Below are 11,159 nucleotides of genomic sequence, written 5' to 3' on the forward strand. Positions count from 1 at the left end.
AGCAGGGAGAGCCACCTGGAAATACGACTTTATCTGTGCACACAGAAATAGGACCAGCCCCTGTGAAGCATCAATCCTTGGGTGGTGACGGGAGGTCCTGGGTCACAGCTTCCACGTACCATGGAGGCAGGAAGGCGTGGGGTGCATCTCGGTGTTCAGACACTGTGACAGGGCCGCCAGGCTCCCAGGAGAAGAGGTAGACGAGCCTGGGGGGCAGATAGAGTCCTGAAATGAGGGCTGGAGGCTGAGTTTCTGGGCCCCAGTGGGGAGGGGCAGAGCTGAATGCCTCACCTGGGGTCATCCTCAACCACTGTGTTCTGGGCGAAACTAAGGAAGGCAGCGCAGAAGTTCATGCACACGGAGGGGTTCCAGCTGTCACGGTCATTCTGGAGAAAGCCCAGGAGGAGGCAGAAGGCCGGCGGTGAGGGTGGGAGAAGGGGAAGGTGGGCTGCAGGTCCCTGGACAATGGACCTGTGGTGTTGGTGCAGGGGGATGCAGGTGGGAACTCATTGCCTTACCCTGACATATTCAAACATCTCCATGGTACGAAAGGTCTTCAGGGAACAGACAAAACCCTCCGGGTTACGGAAGCCAGCGACAACATTTGGGACGCCTGGCAGGAACGACTGAGCCCACCATTTCAGGAGCTTGTGTCTGTCAGGAAAGGCAAGGGGGTCAGTGGGACCCCTCCTCCACCCTCCAGCCTCCTCCTTCCCCAAGTCTCTTTTCCAAGCTTTTCATCCAAGGTTCTCATCCTGTCCACCCCTGTCCTGAACCTGTAGAAGCTCTTCCATTGGCCAGGGCTGTGCATCTCCTTGGAGGTCTTGAGCTCTACATAGCAGGTGGGAGGCTGTGTGGATGGGACCTGGGGGTTTGTGCAGTCCACCTCCCCGGAAAAGAGAAGAGGGTGGTTTCCCAGGCGGCTGCGTAGCACAGAGCAGAAGGCCACGTTGGTGTTAACCTCCCCAGAGGGATCTGGGGAGACTCCGGGTTTGTCTGCACAAGGAGAGAAACAGCAGCAAGGGCTGGGGGCTCTCAATCTCTGGGGATAGGGGAGGGGGCAGAATCAGGGCAACTCTCACCTGCACACATGTACTGCTCAAATTTGTACCCCATGTACATAAGCTCCCGGAGCAGCGGTGGCCGGGTGAGCCTCTGAACCCGAGCAGCTGGCGTCTCTACCTCACTCAAGTACAGCGTCCCCTGGAAGCGGGAGGCTGCCAGCTGCCAGCCTTCCTGCCGCTCATATGGTGTCGTCAGCAGTTTTGTCAGGTGCCCCCGCCACGTCACTATGGCCCCTGCCAGCCAGCCTGGACCCCTGAGGAGGAGGAGTTAGGGGCTGAAGGTCTGACACTTGCAATAGTGCAGACGGCTTCTCCAAAGAATAGGGTAAGGTAAGGACTTACTCCAGCTTTGGCTCTCCCAATTTTAGAGGGTGAGTGCAGGTCTCTAGGGCTACTGTGTGTTATGGTTTGCTCACCCCTCTAGCTGGCCTCGGTGCGCCAGGAGCCAGCGTAGCAGGTGGTCCAACCTCTCTTGGACCTCTTCGTCCCGCGGCTGGTATCGATCAGGGTATCCGTCTCTGAGGTCAAAGTTGGGGCTTTGACCATTGGTGGGAGGTGGGCTGTAGTACCGCAAAGCGCGAGCATCTCCATGGTACTGGCGCTGTGCATCCAGGGAGAAGCAGCCCAATTCGGAAGGGCGCCGGTAGTAAGGAAAGGGCCCAGAGTAGAGGGCAGGGTCCGTGGGCAGGGAGGGTGCTGGGCGGGGGAGCTTGTTCCCAGGCTCAGCGACCTCTATCTCTCCAGCTTCTCTCTTGGTCCCTCTGGACTCCATGAGGTCCTGCGAGGGGACAAGGAAGTTCCCCTTTTAAAAAGAAGGGCTGGAGAAGAGGGACTTCGAGTCAGGACTAAGCGAGTCTGGCCTTGAAACATGCAAGCTCCGTGTCCTCAAACAACCCCACCAGGTGCGCATGCTACCTTTTCCCTTGACCTATATACCCCCAACCCCAGTAGCTCTAAACCCAGAGTGGTTAGGAAGGATGGTTGGGCTCAGGTCAAGGATCTGGTTACCTCAAATCCTGCCAACCTCGACTTCCACCTTCTCAGGGCTGTGATGTCACGGCAAGTACATCATACGTCAAAGGGATGCGAGGGCAGTTTTCTCCGCTCTCGGTGATGCAATCATTCAGCGACAGAGGCGGCCTAACTCCTAGGTGGCGGGAGGGGGCTGTGCTATTTACACCGGGACGGAGATCCCAGCGTGGCCACCCGCGCCCCTCCGCAGCGCCCAGGCGTCCCCGGACGTGAACGTTCTCTGAGGAAGCCAATCAGCAGCGGACGTGGGACCTCGGCCAATGAGAATGGCGCTGGTGTTGGCATTGGCACCGCCCCTCCCAGCGAGGGGCGCAGGGATGACAAGTCGGTGCCTCTGTCGTCAGCACTTCAGCCTACGAAGATGGGGCTGATTGGTTTCCGAGGAGGGACGCCCAGGGAGCCCGTACGTCACTGCTCTGTGCCGGAAGACTATTTTCGTGGTCTCTTCTCTCAACAGCTTTCTATCTCTTCCCCGCCGCGAACGGATCCCGGGATATGAGCCGGAAGAGGCATCGCCTGGTCCCGGAGACCTTTGGGTTAAAGAGGCGGCGGGAACTAGGGGATGTAGAGGCAGATCCTTTGCGATGCGAGTCAGGTAACCATGGCAACCCCGGGGCGAGGCTAAAGACCCCAGCTGGCGGCAGCCTCGCCTCTGGTAACCCTGTATGTTGAGACAACAGCGCCCCAGTGTGGTACCCCCGCTTCCCCCGCCTCAGTTCACGTCGCAGTGACTCGGTGTCTCCGCCCAGGATCTGCGCGAGAGGCAGTCGCAGAGATAGTGCGGCTGTTCCCGCGAGTCCTGTTTGAGGATGCGCTACCCCCCATCGCGCTGAGGAGCCAGGTGTACAGCCTCGTACCGGACCGAACCGTGGCTGACCGGCAGCTGGTGAGGAGCGTCAGAGCGACCAACGGGAAGGCGCTTTCGTGCTTCGTGGGCACTTCCGAGGTTCTCCCCATAACTCACTCAGTCCACCAGCTGTTCAGCCATTCAGCAAGCGCTGGGTCTTTCTGGGCCGGGCATTGTGCCAGGCACTGTGGTGCCGAGGAGAATGCTACAGACCCTCAGGGGATAGCATTGCAAATGATGAAGGTGGGAGAGCGAAGCTTTTGGGGAAGCTGAGTCACCGGGCGTGGTTCGAGATGGGAATGCAGGCAGACGTCAGATTAGGGCAGGCCTTGTACACCAGCGTCGTTTCCATTTTATAAAGAAGGCAATGAGCTGGTAGAGAATGTTAAAACAAGAGAGGGAGTGGTGTGTTGCACGGATTGGAGGCAGTGTCATGAGGTGGGGAGATCAATTAGGAAGATACTGCAGCTGAGAACTGGTGAAGGCCTAAATTAGGGCAATGTAGTAAGGAGGGAGAGGATGGATGAGGGATTGGAAAGGGAAAGAGGAAGGACTTCAGGATAGCTCTTCGATTTTCTGGACGACTGAGTGGTTGGTGGGGTGAATAGAGTAGGAGAACATTGAGTGGTTGGGGGCAGATGATGTGTTTATTTTGTACGAGTTGAGTTGGAGGTGTTTGTGGAGCATCCGGAGGCAAATGTGCAGCAGCCAGTTGGATGAGGGTTTGGAGAAAATTCTGGGCCACTGATAGAGCATGGGAAGCCATCGAGATGTGAGTAGTGGTTGTCTGTGGATGTGGGTGAAATTGGTAGCAAGAGGGAGGAGAGGAGCGGTTTTTAACCTTTTTACAAACTTTAGAAGATAATGAAAGCCATGGCTCTCCAGAAAAAAATGCATATATGCTACTATATATGTATATATGTATATATAGTGTATGTACAATTTGAGGAGGAAGGGGGTTGTTTCACAGATCCCCTGAGGCCAAAGGTTAAGGACCCCAGGTTTGCAGTGATGGATAATAGAGCCAAATCCCCAGTGCTAGGAGATACCAACATTTAAGGCCGTGTTTCTCAAAGTATGTCCTGAGTTCCGCTAGACTACCTGGACTGCTTATTCAAAACTGCAGGTTCTGGGAATCTCTCAGTGAGAATGAATTAAGCTTTCTTGGAGTAGGAACTGGAAATCTACATTTTAAAGCTACTTCAGGTGATTCATAATGTGTGCTAAAATTTGAAGTTCAAGGACTTCCTGGGAGTCCAGTGGTTAAGACATTTCCACTGCTGTGGTGGGGAGCACAGGTTAAATCCCTGGTCGGATAACTAAGATCCTGCATAACTTGAGGTATGGCCAAAAAAAAAATTGAGATCCACTGATATGGTGGGGGTGGGGGAGGAAAAGGAGGTGTCTGTGAAAAAGCTGTTAAAAGAATTGACAGAGTTGAGAGGAACCCAGGAAGAGGTATATTGAGAAAGTAGCAATTTTCAAGAGGGTGGACTAGTTGGCAGTGTTAAAACCTATGATTCAAGAGAGTGGTCTGTGATGTGGTCAAGTAAAATAATAGTCAATTGGATTTTGCAATTGGCAACCTGTGAGGAAGAAAAAAGGGAAGAAAAGGAAGATGGAGACTAGCTCCAGTCTCTTAAGGAAGCAAGTCAGAACCACTCCTTATAGAGTATTTGTTGTTTTTAACCTACTGGTGTTAGCCTAAATTTTAGAAAAACTTTAAAAATTGCACAAAAGAAAATATAAACACATGTAATTTAAAGATTGTTTATAAAGCAAATACCCGACTCAACCATCACCCAAGTCGACTGCAGAACATAGCCAGCAGCCCACATACAGCCAAAATGCCTTATGTCCCTGGGAAGCAACATACCTGACTGGTTTGATAATTGTTCCCTTAGTTTTCTTTATATCATCTATGTGTTTATCCATAAACAACATAGCTTAGTTACCTACTTTTCACTTTGATGTAAATAAAATCATACCATATGTATTTACTTACATCTTGTTTCATTAGATGATGATTTTTGAGATTCATGGGGGCTTCCCAGGTGGCCCAGTGGTAAGGAATCTCCTGCCAATGCAGGAGACCCAAGAGACGCTGGTTGGATCCCTGGATTCGGAAGATCTACTGGAGTAGGAAATGGCAACCTACTCCAGTATTCTTGCCTGGAAAATTCCATGGACAGAGGAGCCTGGTGGGCTACAGTCCACAGGGTTCCGAAGAGTTGGACATGACTGAGTGACTGAGAATGCGTGTGCATGTGTGCGCACACACATAGGCACACACACGGTTTAAAATTCATTTTCATAGATTTCTATTTTGTGAATATATCCCACTTTGTCCATTCTAGTGGAAGAAATTGTATTAAGAATTTGTCAATTTCATCTAAAATTTCATATTTATTGACAAAGTTTGTAATTTCACTTTATTTTCTGTAGAATCTATAGTGATGATCTTTTATTTTTTGTTGTTGTTCTTTATATTGGTTATCTGTGCTTTTTCTAGGTTTCTCTTTCCGCCTTCCTGTCTTGGTCAGTCTCACTAAGGTTTATCAATTTTAGTAGTCTTTCAAAGAATTAACTTTTAGCTTTGTTGCTCTTTCTTGCATGCATGTTTTCCATTTCACTCATGTTTCCTCTCTACTGCTATGCTTATTTTACTGTTTTCTCTCCATTGATTTTCATCCTCTATTCTTTTCTAATAGAGGCATGTCAGGCTGTAGTCTCCCCCTATATATATCATCTGTCAAAGTGAAAGTGAAGTTGCTCAGTCGTGTCTGACTCTTAGTGACCCCATGGACTGCAGCTCACCAGGCTCCTCTGTTCCTGGGATTTCCCAGGCAAGTGTACTGGAGTGGGGTGCTGTTGCCTTCTCCAGGGGATCTTCCCAACCCAGGGATCAGACCCGGGGCTCCCGCACTACAGGCAGACGCTTTCCCATCTGAGCCACCAGGGAAACCCTCGGTCAACCATCTGTCAAGTTTGGCTATATATTTCCATTATTATTTATTTCAAAATATCTTCTAATTTCCTTTGTGATTTTTTTTCTTTGACTTACTGGGTTGATTAGAAATGTATGTCTAAACATTTTCTAGTTACCTTGATAATGATTTCTGGCATAAATGATATTATTATGGCCAGAAATCATACACAATATGATTTCAGTCATTTGGAAGCTTATTGAGACATGCTTTGTGCTATACAGTCAGTTTTATGAACTATTCTATGTATGTATATTGAAAAAAACATGTATTATTCAGTTACTAATTTCTTAGTAACTAAAGTTATAATTGAAATCTTTTATTTCCTCACTGATTGCTGTTTTGTCTGTTCTATGGGTTTATGTGAGTTAGATTAATGTGCTTTTGTGATTGTGGCTGTTATTGTCTCTTCAGATACTTCCCACAGCTTATTATCTCTTTTCTTATGAGACTCCAATTAAACACATATGGGGCCTTCTGTCTGAATCCTTTGTCTCTTAGCCTCTTGTCCTCATTTTTAATCTTTTTGATTGTCTTTATTATGTTCTGGTTATTATTTTTTTAAATCTGTCTTGTAGATTAGTAGCTTTTTAGCTGTGCCATAATGTACTGACTCCCAGAGTTTACTCAAACTGATGTCCATTGAGTCGGTGATGCCATCCAACCTTCTCATTCCCTGTCGTCCCCTTCTCCTCCTGCCCTCAGTCTTTCCCAGCATCAGGGTCTTTTCAAATGAGTCAGCTCTTTGCATCAGGTGGCCAAAGTATTGGAGTTTCAGCTTCAACATCAATCCTTCCAATGAATACCCAGGACTGATCTCCGTTAGGATGGACTGGTTGGATCTCCTTGCAGTCCAAGGGACTCTCAAGAGTCTTCTCCAACACCACAGTTCAAAAGCATCAATTTATCGGCGCTCAGCTTTCTTTACAGTCCAATGCTCACGTCCATACGTGACTACTGGAAAAACCATAGCCTTGACTAGACGAACCTTTGTAGGCAAAGTAATGTCTCTGCTTTTGAATATGCTATCTAGGTTGGTCAAAACTTTCCTTCCAAGGAGTAAGTGTCTTTCAATTTCATGGCTGCGGTCACCATCTGCAGTGATTTTGGAGGCCCCCAAAATAAAGTCTGCCACTATTTCCTCATCTATTTGCCATGACGTGATGGGACCGGATGCCATGATCTTAGTTTTCTGAATGTTGCACTTTAAGTGCAACTTTTTCACTCTCCTCTTTCATTTTCGTCAAGAGTTCTTCACTTTCTGCCATAAGGGTGGTATCATCTGCATATCTGAGGTTATTGATGTTTCTCCTAGCAATCTTCACTTTCTGCCATAAGGGTGGTATCATCTGCATATCTGAGGTTATTGATATTTCTCCCAGCAATCTTGATTCCGGCTTGTGCTTCATTGGTGATAGACATGGAGGCCTGGCGTGCTGCAGTCCATGGGGTCTCAAAGAGTCAAATACGACTGAGCGACTGAACTGAACTGAATCTACTGAATCCATCCGTTGATTTCTTAACTTCACCTGCTTTATTTTTGAGTTCTGGAATTTCTGTTAATACATGAATGTCTTTCAAATCCATTATGTCAGTTTTTATAATTTCCTGCTGAAATTTTCCATTCTAGCTTTTATTTCAGCATTATAAGCATACTTAAAAAAAATAGTCTATTTTTGATAAGTTTACTGTAACATATCTTTTTAGGTTTGTTTCTATTGTCTGTTTCTTTTGAATTTTGTTTTCCTATATTAGTCTGGTAGTTCCTTATTATCTTATAAGCGCTTTAATGCTTAAACAGCTTTTAAAATAACATCTTATGCAGCATTTTACCTGATTTTCACCAAGTGAGTTGGTCTTGCTATATTCCTAGAAACAGAAGTTCTGGTTTATTTTTATTTGTTTGAAACATTTTATCCCATATTCCTCTCCACCTTCCCCACCCAAAATCTCAACTGTTAATTCCTTGAGGGCAGAGCCCATTAATCACTGCTTTATCTTAGTGTCTGCCTATGATTGGTCTTAGAAAATATGTCATGATTTTTTTAATGTTTTTTTTTTTTTATTCAGCAGACATTTTAAAATATTTATTGTTTATTTGGGTATGTTGAGTCTTAGTTGCAGAATGCAGGATTCTTAACTTGCTGTATGCAAACTCTTAGTTGTGGCATGTGGGATCTAGGTCCCCAGTCAGGGACTGAACCGGGGTCCCTTGCACTGGGAGCACGGAGTCTTAGCCACTGGACCACCAGGGACGCCCCCTGTGTTGACAGCTGTTTAACAGATAACTCATGAGGTGGGTGGGTGAAAGACTAATTGAAAAAGACTGTTTGGTGATCCCCCTAATTCCCCATAGTTTTTCCTTTACTTAAAGAAGAACTCCCCAATACTTGGACACAGAATGTCCCTGCCCAGTGTGTCCAGGGTATAGCAGAGCCTCTTACCCTGATATCCTTTTCACTCTCATGTCTATGGAGGCAGAAGGCACTGCAAGAGCAGGGGGAGATCAGGATTGTCCAGCTAGGCTTCGACTTGGATGCCCAAGGAATCATGTTCACCGAGGACTACAGGACCAGAGTGAGTATGACTGTGTGTGGGTCATGGGGGCCAGGGCAGGGGGTGCAGGAAGACTAGGGAGTGGAAATAAAAAGAAAAGAAACAGCCCCCCCGCCCCCCCGCCACCTCACATCTCACAGACAGGGCACAGGGCTCTGATAAAATATTAATATGAGGGAGAGGAAGAAGAGGAGGAGAAGTATGAGAGGTAGAAGGCCCTGAGCAGCAGGCAAAACATAGGAAGAGAAATGTGATCCTGGGGACAGAGGTCGGTAGAGGGTGAAGGTGGGGCCAGACCACGTCTTTCATCTCTGGTTCCAGGTCCTCAAGGCTTGTGATGGCCGCCCATATGCTGCCGCAGTACAGAAGTTTCTGGCTTCCGTGCTTCCAGCCTGTGGTGACCTTAGCTTCCAGCAAGACCAAATGACACAGACCTTTGGCTTCAGGGACCCAGAGATCACGTGAGACCTGGGGGAACCAACAGAATCAGGCATCTGGCCCCTCCCCTCCTCCCTCCAGTCCCATCCGGCCTTGTTCTCTTTCTTTTGGGGAACCTGTTAAAAAGGCAGACTCTTTTTTTTTTTAAATAAAATGACCTAAGTTTGTGCTTCTTCCCCAGGAGGAGAGGCCTGTCTTATCTGAGGCCTTCGAAACAGCCCTGGACTAAAATTCAGGAGATATGGGTGGCTAATCAAATGTAGAGGCCTGGCAGGAGCTGTAAATGCCCGGTGGGAATCAGCATTCACATTCAAAAGAACAACAGCTAGGCAAGGGCTAAAACGAAGTATCGTTTCAGGAGGGTGGGTCTGACTCAGGATCCCTACTTTGTAACCCCATGATATCCCTGAACGCATTAGATAAACTTCAGTAAGATTTGAGAAGAGCTACGGTGAGGTATAGGGCTTCCCTGGTGGCTCAGTGGTAAAAGAATTGCCTGCCAATGCAGGAGACGCAGGTTCAGTCCCTGGGTTGGGAAGATCCCCTGGAGAAGGAAATGGCAACCCACTCTAGTGTTCTTGCCTGGAGAATTCCATAGACAGAGGAGCCTGGCCGGCTGCAGTCTGTGAGGTTGCCATGGAGTTGGACATGGCCTAGCAACTAAACAACGAACAACCGTGGTGAGGTATGTGTAGGTAATGGCAGGAGCTCCAGAGAAAGGCCTGTATGTCTCCCCTGGTGGTGGGACTGAGAGTGGTCAAGGGGGCTTCAGAGAGGAGGAGCAGTTTTAGTGAACATGCAATAATAACAGTCATGTCTGACTCTTTGCAACCCAATGGCTGTAGCCTGCCAGGCTCCTCTATCCATGGAATTTTCCAGGCAAGAATAAGCCATTTCCTTCTCCAGGGGATCTTGCCGACCCAAGGACTGAACCTGAGTCTCCTGCACTGCAGGTAGATTCTTTACTGTCTGAGCCACCAGGTAACAGGAAAAGAGAGAGTGGACGGAGGGCAGTCAGGTGGGAGAATGGCAGGCAAGGTCATGGGGCACTGAGCAGCATGGTCTGAGCAGAGAACTGCCCCAGGCTAGACTCCTGTCGTCCAGTCCCTCGGCCTAGGTGCCCAGGCCTCTGGAGACTTAATGTCCACCGTTAGTGGGCGGGGAGGAGAGAGAGCTCTGAGTCAACACTTCATCTCCACTCTCTTAGGCAGCTGGTCAAAGCCGGGGTGCTCACTGTCCGAGATGCTGGAAGTTGGTGGCTTGCAGTGCCTGGAGCTGGGAGGTTCATCAAATATTTTGTTAAAGGTACACTCTCTGTAGCTCAGGCCCGTAGCCCCTCAAGAACACTTTTAGGTGCCTCCTCAGGCCTCCAGGCCTTATTCACCTTTACCCTCTCCCATGCCACCTCTCCCCCAGGGCGCCAGGCTGTCCTCAGCATGGTCCGGAAGGCCAAGTACCGGGAGCTACTCCTTTCAGAGCTCCTGGGCCGGCGGGCACCGGCCTCGGTGCGGCTTGGCCTCGCCTACCACGTACACGACCTCATTGGGGCCCAGCTGGTGGACTGGTGAGTCTTGCGCCCCAGCCTCTGGAAGATGACAGAGCAATGACCTCAGGTTGGATTTCCTCCCTCCTTGTGCTTTCCTCATTAGCAAAGCCCAGCCCCTCTCCTGTCTTCTGGAACCTGGGAGCATATCCAGCCAAGGTCTGAGTTCTCTGGAACTCAGGAACCCGGCTCCAGCCTTGTCTTTCTCTTGCACAGTGTCTCCACCACTTCTGGAACCCTCCTCCGCCTGCCAGAGACATGAGGACTCTGTTCATCATTGCACACCTCCCCAGGGTGGGGATTGAGGGGCCCAGGAGGGCTGCCCACCCGGGCTGAGGCAGGGTCACCTTGGGAAGGCTCGGGAGCCAGGAAGAGTGCTGGGCTTGCTGCTGTGCCGAGGGTCAGACGTGACTGCCGCTGTTGACCTGGGCTGCGTCCCATGGAGGGGTTTGGGCTGTGCTTCTCTGCCCTTTCACAGAAGTGGAGCCAGAAAGCTTGCCAAGGCCGTGGCTGCTATCTTTCATGCAGCAAGGTGCTGCCACTACTCTGTTTGGGGTAGGAAGGAGGGGTCACTGGGTAAGCTGTCAAAGTTGGACAGAATTTTTCTTCCTACATGTTGGGTTGAAACTGCCAAATAAAGTACTTCTGATGTTTTGTGGATGTCTTTTGTTTCATGAGACGTGTGAGTCTGG

General features: G+C 49.2%; 2 protein-coding genes across 3 annotated transcripts; one reads left to right on the plus strand and one right to left on the minus strand.

Annotated features, from left to right (window-relative positions):
- Positions 13-2,291, minus strand: DXO (decapping exoribonuclease). Of its 2 annotated transcripts, none has more exons than XM_013974001.2 (7): positions 2,073-2,291; positions 1,481-1,882; positions 1,083-1,318; positions 777-996; positions 519-654; positions 292-386; positions 13-206 (listed from the first exon to the last, which is right to left on the minus strand). In XM_013974001.2, exons 2-7 carry the CDS (start codon positions 1,834-1,836, stop codon positions 71-73), a joined length of 1,179 nt encoding a protein of 392 aa, XP_013829455.1. In that variant the 5' UTR covers positions 1,837-1,882; positions 2,073-2,291; the 3' UTR covers positions 13-70. The 2 variants fall into 2 exon arrangements, with proteins under 2 accessions (XP_013829455.1, XP_005696616.2); XM_005696559.3 differs by having other exon boundaries at positions 1,481-1,842; positions 2,073-2,235.
- On the plus strand, positions 1,933-11,127 carry STK19 (serine/threonine kinase 19). The gene is given in 9 exon segments (XM_005709527.3): positions 1,933-1,966; positions 2,216-2,524; positions 2,527-2,691; positions 2,846-2,982; positions 8,412-8,507; positions 8,808-8,947; positions 10,132-10,229; positions 10,341-10,488; positions 10,684-11,127. Coding segments are annotated over 9 exon segments (1,173 nt in total). The 3' UTR covers positions 10,730-11,127.

This window comes from Capra hircus, chromosome 23, assembly GCF_001704415.2.
Source record: "Capra hircus breed San Clemente chromosome 23, ASM170441v1, whole genome shotgun sequence".
Classification (NCBI taxonomy): Eukaryota; Metazoa; Chordata; class Mammalia; order Artiodactyla; family Bovidae; genus Capra; species Capra hircus.